The sequence below is a fragment of the Babylonia areolata genome, chromosome 24 (genome assembly GCF_041734735.1).
Source record: "Babylonia areolata isolate BAREFJ2019XMU chromosome 24, ASM4173473v1, whole genome shotgun sequence".
NCBI lineage: Eukaryota > Metazoa > Mollusca > Gastropoda > Neogastropoda > Buccinidae > Babylonia > Babylonia areolata.
The window spans coordinates 42,974,611-42,997,110 of NC_134899.1; the positions used below are offsets into that span (position 1 = coordinate 42,974,611).

The 22,500-nt window shown below is 40.3% G+C and overlaps 1 protein-coding gene across 1 annotated transcript in view; it reads left to right on the forward strand.

Moving 5' to 3' along the window:
- LOC143299161 (gamma-aminobutyric acid receptor subunit alpha-3-like) overlaps window positions 1-22,500 on the forward strand; it is a 92,892-nt gene that overhangs the window by 33,921 nt on the left and 36,471 nt on the right. The window contains exon 2 of the mRNA XM_076612290.1: window positions 10,506-10,603. Coding sequence (XP_076468405.1) covers window positions 10,506-10,603 — 98 coding nt within the window. The remainder of the gene's footprint in view (window positions 1-10,505; window positions 10,604-22,500) is intronic.

Sequence of the window (22,500 nt, forward strand, 5' to 3'; positions counted from 1 at the left end):
TACGTTTGTTTTGCCGCATCAGATGTAATTTCTCTTCATGAGATAATAAAGGCATTCTTAACTTATCATATTTTTGTCTATTTTGCAACAAATATTTCAGAGAAAAATGAAAGAGAAAAAAGAAGAGAGAAAGGGGGACGACAATAATGACGATCATGATACGACAGTGAAATGATTTATACACCCTGTGTGTGTGTGTGTGTGTGTGTGTGTGTGTGTGTGTGTGTGTGTGTGTGTGTGTGTGTGTGTGTGTGTGCATGTGTGCTCCATATTGTCTGTGTTTATTTGTTTGTTTGTTAGGTTTCCTTTTTTTACTTTTTTATTTCGTATACTGGGTGTTTTCGCTGAAGCTAATTCCAGTAAGATGTTGCCTATGAACGGATATAAAACAGATTAGAAATAAACAAGTGTGAAATGAACAAGTATTCTAAATAAATAAGAGCGAAATGTATCACAACAAATGATATCACAATTTACGCGAAGCCAGAGCCTTGTGAAACAGCCGTTTCTGTCATATTTATGTACAACTTTGATTTCAATATTATTCGCAACACGCACCGGGAAAGATCATGGCGTACACATTGCCATAATTTTGCTTGTTCGCTGTTATGATGATGACAATAATAATAATAATAATGATAATAATGTACATTTATATAGCGCCCTTCCTCTCTACTAGTTCAGGGTGCTTATACGAAATAAATTACAAATTGCAAATCATTCATGACCACTCTTTTTCAAAACTCCTCACCCCCGACCCCCTCCCATACACACACTCTTCCTTTACCATGCATCGAAAGTGAGCTGACATGGGTGGTGTTGGAGAACAAGGAAGCTGAGAGTGCTTATAGACAGGTTTTAAAAAGATGATTTTTTAGTGTTGAGCGAAAAGCAGAGATAGAACCAGATGCACGGATATGGTGAGGAATGTTATTCCAGATGTGAGAAGCAGCAAAGAATAAAAATTTAATAACGTTCACCAAAAGTTCGTGTATTGACACGAGGAAGTTTCAAGAGGTAACAGTCAGAGGAAGAGCGGAGATTTCTTGAGGGAGTGTAAACACTGATTAGGTTAGAAAAAATATTGCGAGAAAGGGTGGGGTAACATCACCTATGACACCATGAGGTAGATAAGAATATGGTCATGGTTATGGTGTATGTAACTATTGATGCTGCAGAGATACTATTGGTGCTTTCCATGTGTTGATTCAAGACGGATATCCGTGTTGCGCATGCAATAGGAATGAATACACCACTGCGAGCGATTACTCTCCAAATGACTTTATTGTTTAGAAAATCCAGGAAGATGTGTGTGTATATGTATATATATATATATGTGTGCGCGCGCGTATGTGTGCGTGGGATCGGGGTGAGTGTGGATGTGGGTGCGTGTATGAATGTGTATGTGCGCGCGCGAGGGGGAGGGGGGTGGCGATGGTAAAGTTCTGAGTTTGCTTTTATGTATATTGTTCCGCCTTCGTTCATATTATAAAAAAGCCACGAATAAGGAAAATAAAATGAAAAATCCATAGACAACTAAATAAATGACTAATTAAATTACTAAATAAATAAATGAATGAATAAATAAATAAAGAAATGAATAAATAAACAAGAGAGGCAAGGCCTTCAAGACTCACTTGTGATACACTTTTAAAAAAATCCAAGCTTTTTATGTATTGAGTATAATTTCACAATGTAATGTTTAAGATGAGAAAGATCAGTTTAAAGCAAATTAAGTCCCCTTGCATTAATTACAGAGTAACTTCCCTTTTTTACTATCTGCACCAAAACGTTTGCAAAATAAATAAAACTTCCGTGCTTAGCAAAAGAAGTTCCTGTTTGAACAAAAAATGATAATAATGACTGCTCTTGTTGTTGGGTCAGAATAGCAGATCAAAGTGTCAAGTTTAGAGAATACAAAAAATATAAATATAACAATAAATGCAGTTTGCATATAATTAGGCTTCATTTTTTAAATTTTTTGTGCCCATCCCAGAGGTACAATATTGTTTTAAACAAGATGACTGGAAATAACTGAATTTTTCCTATTTTTATGCCAAATTTGGTGTCAACTGACAAAGTATTTGCAGAGAAAATGTCAGTGTTAAAGTTTACCACGGACACACACACACACACACACACACACACACACACACACAGACAACCGAACACCGGGTTAAAACATAGACTCACTTTGTTTACACAAGTGAGTCAAAATAAATAAATAAAACCTTTGGTTTTGGAACATCGTAAGGTCAGGAAGTGTGGTCTTTCTCAGCAAAAGCTGAAATCCAACATTGATTGATTTGGATCACGACCACTGACAGCCGAAGAAATCTCTTGTTCCAGAGCAAGACCACGAAACCAAAAATGTCCTTCATTGGACCCTGTAGACCCAGTGTGTCTCAGGGAAGATTACTCTTGAGAACTGTTCTTGCATGACGGCGCTGATGAAACAACGATTGTTGAAACCACAGTTGTTTGTTTGTTTGTTTTTTAATTTTTGTTTTACATGTGTGTGTGTGCGCGCGCGCGTGCGCGTGTGTGTGTATGTGTGTGTGTGTTTGTGTGTGAGTGCTATATTTACTATTTTGTTTGCTTGCTTGTGACTCATTTGTTTTTGTTTGTGTGTGTGTGTGTGTGTGTGTGTGTGTGTGTGTGTGTTTTCATTGGCTTCTAATGTTTCCGTCGCCTTTCTGGTCAAACAGTTGATCACAATGTAAACAAAATAAGAAAAAAAAAAGAATGAAAATAAACGATATTGATTACGACGGTGATGATTGTCATAATGATGATAGTAATTTACTTGTCTATATTTTGTCTTTTTTTTCAAGCACATTGTATTCTAGGAGGTAAAGATCAAGCGTGTGTGTTCGGACAACAATATCTGCAGCATGTAGGCTCCAGTATGAATTCTACACAGACTCCATATCATACAATTCATTTCATGTCCATTTTTATTATTTTTTGGCGATTGATGTAATGATAATCTGATGAATTCTACACACACACACACACACACACACACACACACACACACAGCGCTATATTTACATATTTACATACCATGTAAAAGATGAATCAATACAAGTGTTTTAAAAAAAGTTCTTGTGAAGAGCAAGTCGTGAATAACATGCAGATCAAATCCCACCATCTTTAATAATCGAGAAATAAAATGTAGGTTCGCTAGATCCAAGGACAGTCGTTGGATCATAATTCATTTGAGCACACGTTTATCTCTTACCCCTTGCTTGACGTTTGAAAAAAAAAAATAATAGTGTGGGTGAAAAGAATGGCTCGACATTTCAAGCAGGACAATTTCCTAAGGGGAAACCAATCTTTTCCAGTTTGATAAATTCTTCCCGACAAGACTGTCTCACACGCAACGGTAAGCCAACTTAACACACACACACACACACACACACACACACACACACACACACACACACACACACGCACGTCTGTCACAAACGTTTACAAGCTGACATGAACAAAGAGAAAAACGCTATGAAAACCACGACTTAGTATTGATAAAGGTCGTCCTAGACACGAGACAGGAGGTGCTGTTACGGAATCGGTAAGGCGTTGGACTTCTGAGGCAGTGATCATATTTGGAAGCTTTGTTTCGGCATGGCGTTGTGTCCGTTTGGAAGGCACTTTATTCCGATTTTCCTCACTCCACGTATTAGGTGTCAGTGGGTACCTGGCTTTGGTTGGGGAAGTTTTGAATGGGAGACAGAGAGGGCTGGATCCTGCCTCCCAATAACACGCCCTGAAAACAGTAGATGTGAATGCACTGCCTATATGGTCTTACAAGGCTATGGGAACTATATAATTATATTTTCATAGTTAAACACTGTGTTATCATGACTGTTTTTATTACCTAGCCTCTTTATTGATCACGTATTTCTACGTCTTTTGTCAATTAGTATATGGATGATTTATTTATTTATCTATTTATTTATTCATTGATTCATTTATTTATGTACTTGTTTAGTTTTCAGTTTACGTATTCGGTTATTTATTTATATGTTTATTTATCCATTTACCTATTTATGTACTTATTTATTTATTTGATAATCACTTCGCTGGCTGCTTATTCCCCGACTATATTAACTGTGGTCACTCTTCAGAATTGTAGCATAATGAACCATAATTATGTGTTCTTCCACTGGTCACAACAGCAATCACATCAACAGCAACAACCACCCCCACCGCCATTCCCTTCCCTCCTCCCCCTCCTCGCCCTAAACGAAGAAAAAAAAAAGAAAAGAAAAGAAAAGAAAAAATAACAGCAGAAAAAAAACAGCAGGAAGTTGTCACCGGATCCCTGACTAACTTCATTTCAAGGAGTTGAGTCATGGGCCTTCCTTGCACCGCTAATTCAGGGAGCCACCTCTTTCCTCCCTCTGTCCGTATGTCTGTGTCTCTCTCTTTCTCTCTCTCTCTCTGTCTGTTTCTGACTCTGTCTCTGTCTGTCTCTTTCTTCTCTCCCTCTGTATGTGTGTGTGTGTGTGTGTGTGTGTGTGTGTGTGTGTGTGTGTGTGTGTGTGAGGGAGAGAGAGAAGGGCGATGAGGGGATGGATGGCCAACCCTCGGTGTGACACGAGGTGTCGTGAGCATATCTACAAAGAACAGATCACTCTGGTTCTAACGTACGCCCATTTCCCCTACTGTCTCCTCCCCCCCAACCCCCACACACACCCCCGCACTCCTATGCACTCCGAACTCAGCCAGTGAACGCCCGTGGGAAAGGAATCCGTGCACACAATAATCAACCAGAAAGAAACCAAACCAACAGTATCGTTCTCTGCAACAGCTTGCTCTCTCTGTCTCTGTCGGTCGGTCCGTCTTTTTGCCTTTCTGTCTCTGTTTCTCTCTGTTTCTGAGTCTGCCTGTGTTCTGGTCTGTCTGTCTGCGTATCTGTCCCTCTCTTTCTCTTACAGAGAGAATCTCTCTCTCTCTCTCTCTCTCTCTCTCTCTGTCTCTCTCTCTCTCTCTCTCTCTCTCTCTCTCTCTCTCTCTCTCTCTCTCTCTCTCTCTCAGGACAGGTCGAGAAAATGGACTGTGCCTAAAATATGAATCCTTAATTTTTTTTTTTGAATTTTAGAGCTTTCAACCATTTTATCTAAAATAACATTATTTGTTTAGAGCCCATATTTATTTATTTGGTAGAGTCAGGTAACGTGTTCTTACCATTTCATCGAGAATAAAATTATATATATATATATATATATATATATATATATATATATATATATAATATATATATATATATATATATATATATATATATATATATATATATATATATATATATATCACAAGTCTATTACAAGTGGATGTGCAAGTTTTAAATCAACTGTTTAAAAAGCAAATAAATTAAAATACTGTTTAAACCAGTCAACTGTTCGTGAGTCAGACCACCTACAATGCAAAATTTTTTAAAAAGGGGGAAAAAAACAACAAAAAAACACCTGTGCACCGATAAATGTAGAAATAACACAGGGAGACATAGTTCAGAACATAATACAACAAAAGCCATCCGTCCTTGTTCAGAACTCTCTCACTCAGATTTATTTCTTGTTGCTGTTGTTGTTGAAAACCCAAAAGGTCCTCACTCACGCTCAATTTCCTGAAAACCCGAGAAGTGAAGGCCTTGAGTGATGGCCACGCCAGCACCCAGACGATCTGATCCAACAAAGATGGTCAGCAGCATGAACTCCGCAAGATCCATCAACCACCAGAGCCAACCAATCTCTTGTCTAAAACTCACTAACTCAGTTTTTGTGTTGTTGATGTTGTTGAAACCCAAAAAGGTCCTCATTCAAGCTCCGTTCTTCCGAGGCCAGCAAAGTGAAGGCAGTGATGGCCACGCGGCAAGGAGCCAGTCGTCCCCTTTCAGTCCTTTCTTTCCTTTCTTCACGCCGCCTGTGGCTTCCTGCTGAACACGTGTGTGTCCCCTCCTCTTCCCCCTCCTCCTTCTCCTCTTCCTCTTTCTCCTCCTCCTCCTTCTTCGCCTCCTCTTCCTTTTTCTTCTTCTCATCTTCCTCTTCTCATTTTCCTCCTTGTTCTCCTCCTCCTCCTTTTCCTCCTCCTCCTCCTCTTCCTGCTCCTCCTCCCCTCCTCATCCTCCTCCTTCTCCTCCTCGTTCCCCTTCTCCCCCTCCTCCTCCTTGGTCTCCTCCTTCTCCTCCTCTTTGTTTTTCTTTTCTTCTCCTTCTCCTCCTTCTTCTCCTCCTCCTTCTCTTCCTCACCTTCTCCTCCTTCCTCTCCTCTTCCTCCCCCGTCCTCCTCCTCCTTCTCCTCCTCCCCCTCCTCCTCCTTCTCCTCATCCTTCTCCTTCTTCTCCTCCTACCCTCCAATACTTCCCCATCGTTTCCTCCCCCTCCTTCCCCTCCTCCTTCTCCTCCCCTCCTCTTCTTCCCCCTCCTTCTTCTCTTCCCCTCCTCTTCCTCCCTCTTCTTCTCCTCCTCCTTCTTCTGCTCCTCCGCCTCCTCCTCGCGTACCCAGCACATAACAGAGCCACCAGGATTCTGTGTCATGGACGATGCCCCGTGACCGCTTCCTCCTGGAGAGGAGCAGTCGTAGAACGAGGGCAGCAAGGAGAAGAAGAGCAGGACCTGGCTAGGGTCTGGTGCAGCCACACTGGTGCAGTGCAGCCACACTGGTTGCAAATTGAGTGCACAGCACCGTGATTTGTCTCCGCACATATACAGGGCTTCCTTTTTCTATTTCTTTTTTTGTGGGGGGTTGTGGTGGGGGTGGGGATGGGGTTGGGGGGGGGGGGCAGGAGAAGCGGAGGTAGGTGGTGAGGGAGAAGGGTAGGAGCGGAACCTTGTGAGAAAGAAAGAGGGTTGGTGAAGGGTGTAAAAGAACAAGTGCTTGGAAGAAGGGTATCAAAGACAAACAAAACGAATGCCCGCCACTCACCTCACTACCACCCCTCCCTCCCCTACACACACACACACACACACACACACACACACACACACACCAAACCACACCACCGTCGAAAAAAGAAGAAACAAAATGCAAACATAAGAAAAGAAAGACAAATCAGAGAGGGGGAAAAAGTGTGAAGAACTCAGACGATTCACACATCCCCTGACACGCAGGACTGAAATGAGAAGAAGCCAGACACGTGACCATTTTTTTTCCCTATTGCTTCTTGAACAAACACACACACACACACACACACACACACACACACACACGGACACACACACACACACACACACACACAGATGGACGGACATACGGACAAATATTCAGAAAGAAAAAGCAAAAGACCGAGAAAGGGTGCCATTTTGAGAGTTTTAACAACTGTAATTGAGTGAATCGTCGTTTAAATTCGTTCCTTGGGGGGGAGGAAGGTTCTGTCTGCGAGAGAGAGAGAGAGAGACGGACACAGACAGACAGACAGGCAGAGGGGAGAGTGAGTAGAGCCATATCCATACAAAACTTTGAAAAAAAATCAACTTCGCTGTGCAACGCTATGCAAAGATCATTGATCCAACCATCCATCCATCCCATCCATCCATATATCCCACCCACCCATCCATCCATCCCATCCATCCACCCATCCCATCCGTCCATATATCCCACCCATCCATCCATCCATCCCATCCATCCATATATCCCACCCACCCATCCATCCATCCATCCCATCCGTCCATATATCCCACCCATCCATCCATCCATCCCATCCATCCATATATCCCACCCACCCATCCATCCATCCCATCCATCCCATCCGTCCATATATCCCACCCATCCATCCATCCATCCCATCCATCCACCCATCCCATCCATCTATATATCCCACCCATCCATCCATCCCATCCATCCACCCATCCCATCCATCCATGCACACATGCATATGCAGACATGCGTGCACACTTGAATGCTCTGTCGATATAAATATCCGTTTGAATGTCAGTCCGTCTGCTCGTCTGTCTGTCTGCCTGTCTGCCTGTCTCTTTCTCCCTGGAAGCAACTTATGCTCTTAATGCCATCCCAATCGTCCCCGTCCACTCCCCCCCCCCCCGTCCCCCACCTTCACCCGTCACTCTCCTGATCACCCGACCACCCTTGACATGCTTTCTAACACTCTTTACATTGTGGCCCCAGGCCAATGTGCATTAAGAGTTCTGGGTCTCTCTCTCTCTCTCTCTCTCTCTCTCTCTCTCTCTCTCTCTCTCTCTCTCTCTCCACTCCCCCACCTCTCTATCTCACTCTCTCTCTGTGTTTCATTTTACCTTCAATAACACGTCTCCCCCCCCCCACTCTCTCTCTCTCTCTGTATGTTGACGGCTCTCAGCATTTTCGTTTTACTCTCAATAACACAAGTGCCCCCCACCCCCACCCCTCTCCCTCTCTCTCTCTGTTGAAGGCTCTCAGCATTTTCATTTTACCCTCAACAACACAAGTGTGCTCTGTCTCTCTGTCTCTCTATCTCTGTCTGTCTGTCTGTCTGTCTCTTTCTGTGTGTGTGTGTGTGTGTGTGTGTGTGTGTGTGTGTGTGTGTGTGTGTTGAAGGCTCTCAGCATTTTCATTTACTCTCAATAACACAAGTGCCCCCCACCTCTCTCTCTCTCTCCTTCTCTCTCTCTGTTGAAGGCCCTCAGCATTTTCATTTTACCCTCAACAACACAAGTGTCCTCTGTGTGTGTGTGTGTGTGTGTGTGTGTGTGTGTGTGTGTGTGTGTGTGTGTGTGTGTGTGTGTGTGTGTGTGTGTTGAAGGCTCTCAGCATTTTCATTTTACTCGCAATGACATAAGTGTCATCTCTCTCTCTCTCTCTCTCTCTCTCTCTCTCTCTCTCTTTCAGTCGCTGTCTCTATCTCTGTCTCTCTGTCTCTGTCTCTCTCTCTCTCTCTCTCTCTCTCTCTCTCTCTCTCTTGTGAGGTCATAGTGTAAGAAGCTCTCAGCTTATCCATTTTACCCTCAATAAAACGTTTCCCTCTCTTACCGTCTCTCTCCCTCTTCCTCTCACTCTCTCTTCCGTCTCTCTCTTTTTTCTCACTCTCTCTCTACCCCCTTACTCACCTCTCCCCCACTCTCTATTTCAATCTATCCAGCATTGCAACCCACCCACATCCACCACCCCCGCCTCCTGCAACATGTCTTTCCTTTTACATCACCTGCCTTGTTCCTGCAGAGACAACTACGCGGTTGTGCTGACAAGTGAATCACACACCGGACACACGATTGGATAAATCAAAGCCAGTGTGGGATGTTAAATTGCATGTCACCAACACCCAGTCTTTCTCTTCTTTTTTTGCGTGTCTTCCTGGATTTCTGCTTCCGTTCTTCCTTTATAATGAATGTTCTTTCCGCGTTATAGCGCCTGCATGATAGAATGTATGCCCACAAGTTATGGGTAGAAATTATGTTTTGTGTTGCTTTTTTCTTCTTATACTTAAGCACGAGTTTCTGAAGGAGGTGAAAAGAGGAGGAAGAAGAGGAGGAGGAACAGGAAACGGAGGAGGAGGAGGAGGAGGAGGAGGAGAGAGAGAGAGAGAGAGAGAGAGAGAGAGAGAGAGAGAGTTGACATTTAGCGCTTTGACACTTAAATGTCATTGCCCATGAGTTCAAACAAAACAAACAACAAACCCTCTAAAACTAACAAATAACACGCCATATTCGTTACTTAACACACACACACACACACACACACACACACACACACACACACACACACACACACACACACCATCATCATCAGCATCATCATCATCATCATCAGTATGATTCCATGTGCATTTGTTTCGTCTGCCTCTCTGTCCTTTTGTCTTTTGTATTGTCTTCATGTCGACCTCTGTGTTTCTTTTGTCTTGAAGGAGGGGCAGAGAGGTGAAATTGGAAATTTCTTTCACGAAAAACTGTCTTGTTTTCTGCAAGAAAAATCATTGTTCCCTTTTAGGCAGCCATATCCCATTCCCTGTAGTGTTAATGTTCGCATTAAATTTGTCTCGATAAACTGTGTTGTTGACGCATTTCAGAGACATGTACGGGACAAAAGTCTTTTAGTGTGACTTTACTGAAATAATACATTAATTTATGAGTAATATACTATTTTTCATCACTCCACCCATGTGTGAATGTGTACATCATATCTATTGGGAAATGTTACCCCCCACCCCGAGCTCCCACCACACACACACACACACACACACACACACACACACACACACACACACACACACACACACACACACACACACCCGTTCCCGAAGAATGAGTATGACTGCCAACATGGCGTGGGTAAAGACGATCATACACGTAAAAGCGCACTTATGTTTACGAGTAAACGACGGAGTCTCAGCCCATGAACGAAGAAGAAGAAGAAGCAGCAGAAGAAGAAGAAGACGACAGCGAAATTAAGGATTGAGACCCTCATTCTAATACCGAGTTCTTGACACAGTGGGTATGACTTCACGGCTCTTAATGTTGGTAGATAAACGAGTGCATACTTGTGACGCTTCTTCCTTCCTTGTTTCAGGCAGGCCAGCAGTCTTCTAGCAGATCACATGACAGTGACACGGGTTCTGGACAGGCTGCTTCATGGCTATGACAAGGAGGTCCGGCCTGGATTAGCCGGTAAGTTTAGCAATGTCTCATGTCCTCCATTCCTCTCTCTCTCTGTGCCCCCCCTCCCCCCTCTCTGTCTCTTTGAAGATTAGACAAACTAACAGCTACAAATTACGTGGCTGGATACATTTGGCATTTTCCTCTGTAACCAATGAAGAAACATGATGATTATGTTTCATTGATGAATGAATGAAAGGAGTTAGATTTATGTGTTGGTCGCTACCATTTTTCTTCAAAGAAAGAACTCTTTTTTTTGTTTTGTTTCATTATTTGCTCTCACCATACTCATTCTTTTATTCTGATGTTTTGTTATGCAATGGAAATATATTGACGCATTCACCCACGTCATTAAGGACCTAGTGGCCAATGACATTAATGTCAAAATGTCTCTCTTTGTCTCTGTCTCTCTCTTTTTTCCTCCTTCTCCCTTATTCTCTCAAAAAGCAACATTCCACCAGCTGGTTTAAGGTTTGTGACACAATGAAATACAGGCGATACAAGACTGGCGTGATTAGAAATGCATGTGCAGAAATGATAGTTACTTAAAACTGTTTCGGACTGGGACATCGATGGAAGTTTATATGGCGTTGAAGGCATTCACAAATAAGATTTGTATTTGTGTGTGAAATTAAATGATACTGTTCTCAACTGTAATAGGTCTGTTCCACCATTTCCTTTCTCATGGTGTTTTTCTTCCGCCGAATTGCTACATCTCCCTTTTTGTTTGTATTGTGTCTGTTAAAAAAGAGTAATGCTGCACAGTTCGTTTTGACACACAACAAAAGAAAGAAATAGGAGGAGAAAGAAGAGTAGGAGTAGAATGAGAAAGGGAAGTAAGGCAAAACACACCACATTCGAATGAATTCCATTGATCAGCTGTGAAATTTTAGAACCGGAATGGAATTCCAGCAGAACGTAATATTTGGCCTCACTATTGATTGCCCTCGTTTCGTTCCACAATGCAGAAAAAAAGGGAATCCTTTTGGAGAGTTTATTTGGAACAATGAACACAGCTGCTGAAAGTAATCAGAAGGCCGGGAATTGGAAAAAAAATCGTTCAGGAAGAAAGAAAATGTTAATTAGGGGAAGAGGGAAACAGATGTTGAAGATAGAAAATAGGAATAAAAAGGAGTTATTTACGGTGACATGTAGAAATAATTCAGTGAAGAGATGTAAAAAAAAATATATATACAGAAATAAATAAAGTAATTATCAAAATAACTGAGGGAAAGCGATACGTGTTTCTTTGTTGGTTGGTGGTGGTTGTTGTTTTTGTTGTTGTTTTTTTAATACCCGTGGTCGTGTGAATTGAAAATGTGACTTTGGTGTTGATTGGTGCAATAAGATGTTAAGTGATGGCATTCACTCGTAATGGGTATTATTGCAAGACAAATATACTTAAGGTTCAGTCAGTATGTCAGAATGCATGGATATCAAAAGGGAAAACAATCATATTATCACCATCTGAGCAAAGTTTTATTTGGACATTTTTATTTTGTCAAAAAAAGAAGAGAAGAGAAGTGAAGAGATGAGAGAGAGAGAGAGAGAGAGAGAGAGAGAGAGAGAGAGAGAGAGAGAGAGAGAGAGATGGTTTATAAACTTAAGCCTTGCTCATATCAGGGCAGGGGGGGAATGGGAAATCAAAAGCACAAAAACATATGTAAAATTTTCTTCCACAGTCTCCAATACACACATATGCGCACACACTGAGACGGTTACAAAATGGGTGTGGACATGGACAAATTGGTTTTCCATTTGCACATCTTGGAAGATGTGGCCATCAGACCAGGAGATACGGAAATAAACAGATAATAAATACCGAATTACTTAACTGGTTGATCTAAATTTCAAACTCTGACAAATGTATCGAGCACTATCTGCCATATATTTACGGTCGTTAAGAATTGTCAGCTGTTGCTTATTTGGACCTTGCGCAAATTTCAGAGGAAGGTATTTTGATCTTATTGCTTTATTTGAATTTGAGAGAGAGACAGAGACAGGCAGAAAGACAAACAGACAGAGACTCAGTCAGAGAGAGAGGCAGTGAGAAAGACAAGACAAGACAAGACAAATTCTTTATTATCGAGGATAATAGATAAGCACTGGCTCGCTTTTTTTTTTCCATTCAGACCCCGCCCTGAAACATGGTCTACACTACACAATACTACATGAATTATGTCATTGCATGCACTACATAATGCTACTTAAAGTCTTAGAATGCGAATACTATACTACATAAAGGCATAAGCATGGTACAAATAAGAACACACACACACATCAACACACACACACGCGCGCGCGCGCGCACACACACACACACACACACACACACACACACACACACACAGGCACAAACATGGTATTAATAATCGACATATGAAAAACAACAAACAAACAAAACAAAAAAAAACCAAAACCCAGAACACACACATACACACTCACGCTCTCTCTCTCTCTCGTGAATCGTGACACGGAACTGAGCAGTCACGCTTTTGAGCTCTCCTTTTGGACGCCTGATTTGACGTACCTACGTGGTACTGTACAGTAAAAGTTGGACTGTGCCTTTCTGAACGATCATGCCTTCTGGGCCACTTGTGTTCAGGTCTGTGTGTGGTCACTTTGTGGCCGTTTTTCTAACCTTCATGTTGAAGCGTGAGAAATTCAAAGTCGCCATGCGAGTATCCATTTTAACGCTGAAGACGCGTGCAGACGGTGTCACTGTAGGAGTGCTCCTCATTTTACTCTTCTACGGAGATTTGATACACCGTTGTGGAGACGTGGAGCTCAACCCAGGACCTGGCCCCAAGTCTGACAGCCTGAGGCAGACCCGACTGGGCAGCGGCGGAGGATCGTCTCGCAGGGAGAGTTCTGACAGACCGGCATCTACATCCGAGACGACGTCAGCACGCCCCGAGGAACCAACACTGAAAGTGTCATGGCCTTGCTCAACAATATCAACAGTAAGTTTGACAAACAGATTGATCAAATGACTCAAGAGTTCGACCAAAAGTTCGATCAGATGTTTCAAGAGTTTAGAGATGTGAAAGAACTGTATTCAAATCGCAATGATGGTGTTTCTAACTTAAAACAAGAACTTTCCGATGTAAAAAGAGAAAATGAAAAGCTAAAGAGTGAAAATGGTGTGCTTAGTGAAAGAGTGGACTCTTTAGACAGAAAGGTGGATGACTTAGAGGGTCGTTCAAAGAGAAACAATCTCATTATTCATGGAATCCCACGTCATGAAAAAGAGTCTTGGCAGGACTGTGAGGAGCTGGTACAGGAGATGTTTACAGATAAACTAGAATTATCTGAAGATGTTCAGTTTGAGCGTGTCCATCGTCTCAGTTCAAAGCCTAACTCTCCCATAGTAGTTTGCTGTTCGTACTTCAAAGATAAGGACAGAGTTCTGAGAGCAAGGCAGAAATTAAAAGGCAGTCAGATTTTCATAAACGAAGATTTCTCGGTTCGTGTGAGAGAGATTAGAAAGAAGCTAGTGCCATATATGAAGTCTGCCAGAAGCCAAAACAAGAAGGTTTCTATGATCATCTCATCATAGAAAATAAGAAATATGGACTGGACACTGATAACAAACTGATTGAGTTGAAATAGAGGTCCGGCCGGCCCTTTATTTCGAAATTGTCCACACAAAATAAACCGGGAGGAATAAAGATTAAACAGACACCGGGTGTTCATGCTATGTACGCACCGAATTCACGTGCGGTCAGATGTGTGGGGTGTGTGTCCTGTCATGGGTTGACACTTGCTGGGTCAGTTGAACCGGTGCAGTGTGTGTGTCGTGTGTGTAGTGTGTGTTGTCAGCAGGAAGTTGATAACAAATGTGCGACTGATTGTCAGTTGAAACGTAGTGGGAAGGGTGTGGATGATGTGAGATGTGAGAATGATTGTCAGTTGAAACGTAGTGGGAAGGGTGTGGATGATGTGAGATGTGAGAATGATTGTCAGTTGAAACGTAGTGGGAAGTGTGTGGATGATGTCAGATGTGAGAATGATTGTCAGTTGAAACGTAGTGGGAAGGGTGTGGATGATGTGAGATGTGAGAATGATTGTCAGTTGAAACGTAGTGGGAAGGGTGTGGATGATGCGAGATGTGAGAATGATGACAAAGTTTGTGGTAATGGAGACGATTTCATTCCAGTTTCTCATGATAATGAATGTCACGATATTGTGGTGGATAATGTATTACAGTCGAGTGATGGTGTAAAATGTGCACAGCAGTGTGACTTATATGCTTTAAAAGAGATGAGAGAAGGTGACAGTGCCGTGGGTGTTATGGTTGGGGATGGGATGGGAGGGGAGAAAAATATTAACGATACAGTCAGAGATGATGTGGATGATTCTTTTACTGGAAGGAAGTCCAGTGGAGGTCGAGACGATCGCGTGAATGAACGGGGTGATGTTAATGATAGCGGGGAGATAAGTGGAATAGATGAAGACTTTTTTTCCAAACAGGAAGGATTTTTTGATTCACTTGTAAATATGTTTTCTTTTCTTCATTGGAATGTATGTGGTTTGTTTTCAAAAATGGACGATGCAGATTTCATCCGATTTGTTTCCATGTTTGATTTTGTTTGTTTGGTGGAAACCTTTGTTGAGAAATTTGACTCCTGTGTGTTCAGAGACCATACATCTTTTGTAAAGCCTGCAGTGCGGTTGACACGCCAGGGAAGGTGTTCAGGGGGAGTAATTTGTTTTGTCCGCAATACTTTGCTTTCTCATGTGCATCCAATTGAATGTGACAGTGATTATTGTTTGTTATTCTTGCTAGACAAAGATATTTTTGGTTTTCGTAAGAATGTTTTATTTGTATGCACTTATATCCCACCTGAAAATGCACCTTATTACAGTATGCATGAGTTTAGTAGTGGTATTGATATGCTGGAAGAGTGCGTTGTTGATAAGCTATTATCATTTGATGATGTTGATATTTTGTTATGTGGTGATTTGAATGCAAGAACTTCAAATATTTTTCCTAATGTTGTTCTCGAAAATGAATTGCATATCAATTATAAAAATGACATTGGTACTAATGTACAAAGGCGCTCTGAAGATAAGATATTAAACACTTTTGGGAAAAAACTTTTGAACATGTGCACTGCATTAGGACTCTATATTTTGAATGGGGTATGTAATGGCGACCGTGAAGGTTGCTTCACATACATTTCTGATCAGGGGTGTAGTGTCAATGATTATTTTCTGGCATCTTTGAATCTTTTTGAGTCTGTGAATGAAAAAATAGCTCTGAATGTTGTGGAAAGAATAGAATCAGATCATTTGCCTCTTGTACTATGTATTGAAAAGCAAAATAAATTGAAATTCGATAGAAGTAAATTAGGTAAAAATACTGAACAATTCATAGTTAGATATTGTTGGAAAGAAGAACTGAGTCAAGATTTCTTTAACTCTATAAATTCACATGAAGTACAGGATGAGCTTGCTGCTGCAGAAGACCTTATCACTGTTAATGTTAACGAAGCATTGGATAGATTTAATGACATTATCAAAGATCAAGCTAGTATTATGATGAAAAGAATACCTTCAAATGTAGCTGTTGAACGAAAGGGCTGGTTTGATTATGAATGCAAGAAAACAAGATGTGAGGTGCGAAAATTATTAAGAAGATATAGAAGAACATTGGATAAAAACGATAGAGCCTCGCTGTGCATTGCAAGACGTGAATATAAAAACTTGATCAAAAGAAAAAAAGAAAGAACATAATGAAATGTTATTAAACGATCTTTAAACTCTGTTAATGATCAGCAGATGTTTTGGGAAAGAATCCATAGGGTAACAAAAAAGAAATCACAACCTCAAAATGACATTTCTATTGATGACTGGTATAGACATTTCAAATCTGTATTAGAAAAGGATGATGGAGTAATTAGTGAGGAAGAGGTTGTAGATAATGATGAACAGTATGTATATGATAGAGAAATATCAAGAGAAGAAGTTTTGCTTGCAATAAAAAGACTGAAAAATGGTAAATCGGCTGGTCCAGACGGTCTTATAGGTGAATTCTTTAAGAAGTCTGGAGAGAATGTTGTTAACTTTTTAGTTAAGCTGTTTAATTATTTGTTTGATACTGGTTATTATCCGGAAAACTGGAAGGATTCTATAATATTGCCATTATTCAAAAAAGGTGATGTAAATGATGTGAATAATTATAGAGGTATTTCTTTATGTAACATATGCAGTAAATTGTATAGCTCTATTATTAACAATAGATTACAAGAATGGATAACAATGAATGATATAACTGGAGAATATCAAGCTGGCTTTCAAAAAGACTATTCTACAATTGATCATATATTTGTGTTATTAGCTGCAGTTCAGAAACAATTTGCAAATAATAAGAAGTTATATGTTGCGTTTGTTGACTTTGAGAAAGCATTTGACTCCATTTCTAGAAAATTGCTATGGCCTGTTTTATTGAAAAATGATATAAAAGGTAAGCTGTATTTTTGTCTCAAAAGTATGTATAATGAAGTGAAAGCAAGAATAAGATCGGGGGCTAAATTGTCAGACTTTGTCTATTGCAGTCGTGGGGTCAAACAAGGGGATGTATGTAGTCCAGTTTTGTTTTCTCTGTTTATCAATGAACTTGCATTGGAGATAATTGAAAATGGACAACATGGTGTTACCTTTGATTTGATTGAATTATTTATTTTACTCTTTGCTGATGATATTGTCTTACTATCTGCAACAATAGTTGGTTTACAACGACAACTGAACAGTTTGTATATGGCGGCAACAAGACTAGAACTGAAGGTTAATATGTCGAAAACAAATATTATTGTTTTTCGTAAAGGGGGGTATTTGGCACGAAATGAGAGGTGGGTCTATGGCAAAGAAAGTGTCACTGTGGTGAATGCATATAAATACCTTGGGATTTACTTTTCAACCAGACTTAGCTTTAGTTCAGCATGCCAAGATATAGTTAGCAGAGCAAAGAAAGCTGTTATGATTATCCTTCATGTTTTATATAAGCTGGATTGTAGCTCTTTTAGTTTGTTTAATAAATTGTTTGATTCCCAGGTTCAACCAATAGCACAATATGGTGCTGAAATTTGGGCGTTTGAGAAGGGCTTAGAAATTGAACAAATACATCTGTTTGCACTGAAACGCTTCCTCAATGTTGAAAGTCGAACTCCAAATGATCTTGTATATGGTGAAGTAGGGAGGTTTCCAATTTATATAAATTCTTACATTACATGTATTAAGTACTGGTTAAAAATAACGCGTATGGAAGAAAATAGGTTGCCATGTAAAGCTTATAAGACATTGTACAATTTAGATAAGCATGGTAAAAAGACATGGGTTACAAATGTTCGTCAGTTTCTAAATTCACATGGATTTTCTTATGTATGGGACAACCAAGGTGTCCAGTGTATTCCTGGTTTCATAAAAACTTTCAGACAAAGAGTCATTGATTGCAGATGGCAGGACTGGCATGACCATATATATACCAGTGATAGATTTGCTCAATATAGACTTTTTAAGACTACGTGTGCGACTGAGCCATATCTTATGATTAGAATGAGTAGGTATGTTAAATGTGCTTTGACTAAATTTAGATTTGGTATTTCTGATATTGCCAGCCATCGTTTAAGATACAGGTCCAATGGTGAACGTGAACAGATGTGTCGCTTGTGTCAAAAGGGAAAAGAAGATGAGATCCATTTTTTGTTTTGTTGTCCTGCCCTATTAGACCTTAGACTACAGTTAATTGAACCCAAATATTATAACAGCCCTTGTAGTTTTAGATTGAACTTGTTATTATCATCCAGAAAGGAAACTACCCTTGGTGGGCTTGCAGTCTATATTTACAAATCTTTGAAAAGGTTGAAGGTTATACTATCGTAGTGGTTTGTTTTGTGGTTGTTGTTGTTGTTTTTTGTTTGTTTGTTTATTTTGTAAGTGTACTATATGACATGTGTGGTATATTGCTGTTGTAGTAGTTAGACTTTGATTGTGTGCAATTTATGGTATACAAAGTATGTTACTGTTGTATTCAGTATGACTGTTATGATTCCTATATTTCAATGTACATGTGTCACACCTCTTCAGTAAGGGGCTATGGCCTTTATTTGAATAAAACATTTCGTTTCGTTTCGTTTCTCTCTCTCTCTCTCTCTCTCTCTCTCTCTCTCACACACACACACACATACACACACACACACACACACACACTTACACACACATGACGATACATTGTATATGTTAAAAATACTATACTAATGTGAATATAAAACATAATAAAAATGCGCATAGCAATAACAGGGGGGTGGTGGGTCATATCATAATTCAAAATATAAAATAGTATGAGAATAAACATGTCACAGGTGAACGAGAGAGAGAGAGAGAGAGAGAGAGAGAGAGAGAGAGAGAATAAAACAAAACAATATCAACTAATGAATGTGTGAATGTGATAGAGAACAGCAGGTCAGTAAGGAAGACAAAGTAACATGCAATGTATCATTTAATCAACACACACACACACACACACACACACACACACACACACACACACACACACACACACACACACACACACACACACACATACATATATATATATATATATATATACACATATATAAGTGTGTATATATATATATATATATATATATATATATATATATATATATATATATATATATATATATATATAAGGACTATGCCTTTATTGGTACACATACATCAGTACATCGAATTGGCAATGGAGCAACTGGCAACTACTGCATGAATATAACTACATCTAATGGAAAGAAATGAAAGAACCGAAGAAGCAAACAGAAGTAACATGCATTACAAACGAATGAAATATTAAAAAAACAACAAAAAAACTTCAGTTCACACACATAAAAAACAGGGGTGCAATGAGATGGGGGAGTGGGAAGGGGGGGGGGGGGGCGGTCAATCGGTATGAACACAATGTGGACAATACATTACACTGTCATAAGGTGGGAAATGTAGTGGGTTTTTTTTAAGGTAGTAGGGCAGTGGTGTTGTTTAACTGTTGCTGGGAGTGAGTTTCATAAAGTGGCGCCTGAGTAAACCAAACTGGATTTGGACAAATCAATTCTTGGGATTGGGATATGGACTTTTGGGGGATTCCTTGATGAATTTGTTTATCAGTGTTGGTGGTGCATTTCCTGTCATAATCTTGTGCATTGTTGTTCCGTTGTTGTACTCTGATCTACGGACTAGAGGGAGAATATTCGCTTGTTTATAGTTTGAGTCCAATAGGGAAATCTTTTTTTTAGGAGTACCAGCTTGAGCCCCCGTTTATGCAAAAAAAAACAAACAAAAAAAAACAACAGAGAACTGCGCTGTGGGTATCGGGTTGAACGACGCACAAGTGTGATGACAAGGTTCTTGTTGTTCATCTCGATGTAACCCCTCGGGTAAGCCTCCGTTCAGAGAGAGAGAGAGACAGAGACAGAGACACAGAGAGAGACAGACAAACAGAGAGTCAGAGACAGAAAGAGAGCAGTGAGAGAGAGAGGGAGAGAGAGATATTCTAGATTTCAGATGGTTTCTTCATGTATAGGCCTAGGCCCATTATGAAGGGGTATGGGAATAATATTCTTTTATGGAGACAAACATTTCAATGCTTGTTAACGTCCAAATATTCAATTAAAACAAGCATATGATTAAAGCAGTGCTACGGTTCCGTATGTAGAACAATAAAATGCTGTCACGAAGTTACAATTTATCTGAATTTGAAAGCTTCATATAAAAATAGAGAAAATTTTCGAACAGTTTCAGGAGATGTTGATGACATTAGTAAGTTCAGTTTAAACATGTAGTTTGTCTATAATATGTAGGAGGAATGAATTCTTCTTGAATGTTCTTAAGAAATGGACAACAAAGAACAAAATGTGTCTCATTGCCTTGTGATTCTTTACATAATGGACGAATTAAATTACTATCAATACATGTTCTGTATCTGTAATGATGGACCGCTAATTCCGAAATACCTAATCTAATTCTAGTCGTTATATATTTTAAATGTCTATCCATATTTAACACCAAGTAAGGTTTCAGATCAGACATGCTGCAAAACTTCTAATAAAAAATAAACCGTTCACTGTTTTGTATGTGATCAGACCATTTCTGCCATCTACAATCTATCAATTGTTGGCGAACAACACAACACCAGAGAGATAAACGCCTGAATGCTGCCTTAACCAAACAAATCCAAAACCATATTCAAACAAACAATGACGAATCTTAGTTACCCAATTCACTCTGCCTCTAGCATCCAAAGCATATAACATATTATTAAGCTTTGGGCGGTATTCAGCTATCTTCCATTTGTAATAATCTGAGCCAGTAACGAATACATCTAACTGCCGAAACTAAATATATCGGATATCGAGAGAGGTGGATAGATAGATAGATAGATAGATAGAGAATGAGAGACACAGAGAGAGAGAGAGAGAGATTATGAAAAAGAAGAATTCAAATGACAGCAGCATGTAGGAATACGCACGGACACACACACACACACACACACACACACACACACACACACACACACACACACGCGCGCGCCGAGTGACAGGGTAAGAAAAGATAGTAGGACAGAGGTGGAAACAACAAAGAAGAACAATTGAAGCAAAAGAAAGAGAAAGCGACGAAAAAATAAAAGCCACGAGTCTCAGTCGGTGTTCAGTTACGGTGGAGGTTATATGCAGTGAAAAATGTACACTTAACTTCGGAGTGTCTGACCCTTTCTTGATTGTCTTTCCTTGAGCAATCACCATAAATATCCCACAAGCAACGGTTGACTGCGACTTGGTAGTCACTTGGGGTTTGAATTTCCCATGCAAGTCTCGCCAGTGTGACATCATCATCTCGCCGCGCGAGACGGTCCACTTTGACTTTCTTCTCTTCAACTGCCGTAAATTGTCCTAGGAAGTCGTAAACTTCGGTATCGCAGATAGCGTCTTTAAAAGAAGGGGTGTCTCGCTGATCGCTTCGGTGAGAGAGAGAGAGAGAGAGAGAGAGAGAGAGAGAGAGGAAACGAAACGAAACGAAACGAAACGAAACTATTTTTTATATCACGATGGTAGTGGGGTAAGCACAACTGCTTTTTTACATCCAGCGCTCAAGGGCAAAAAAGAAAGAAAAGCGAAGAAAAAAGACCCAAAAAAAGACAATACAGACAAAGCAATGGCAACACACACACACACACACACACACACACACACACACACACACACACACACACACACACACACACACACACCGATAGTTGGTACATGGGAAGTGAATTCATGGCAAATATAATATTCTGTATAATATGACATAAAATATGAATGATGTTGAAACATAATCAGTACATTTTACGATAAAGAGGTGTCAAATTTGAAAGATTCAACAGGTGTATATGTAAGTTAGATTAGAGAGAGAGAGAGAGAGAGAGAGAGAGAGAGAACGGGAAAGGGAGGGAGAGAGAGAGGGAGAGAGGTAGGAGAGAGAGGGAAAGAGGGAGAGAGAGTAGGGAGGGAGACAGAGAGGGGGAGAGAGAGGGAGTTTAGGTGATGAACATTTCAACTGCATTGCTCTGCTTTTTCTGTCTCTACCCATTTCTTTTTGTCTGCTTTAACACCATGAGTATTTCCACCCGTCTGTCTTTTTTTTCTGCTGTTTACTACTACTACTACTACTGTTGCTGCTGCTGCTACTACTACTACTGCTGCTGCTGCTACTGCTACTACTACTGCTGCTGCTGCTGCTGCTGCTGCTACTGCTGCTTCCACTACTGCTGCTGCTACTACTACTACTACTGCTGCTGCTACTGCTACTACTACTGCTGTTGCTGTTGCTGCTACAACTGCTGCTGCTACTACTACTACTACTATAACTACTACCAATAC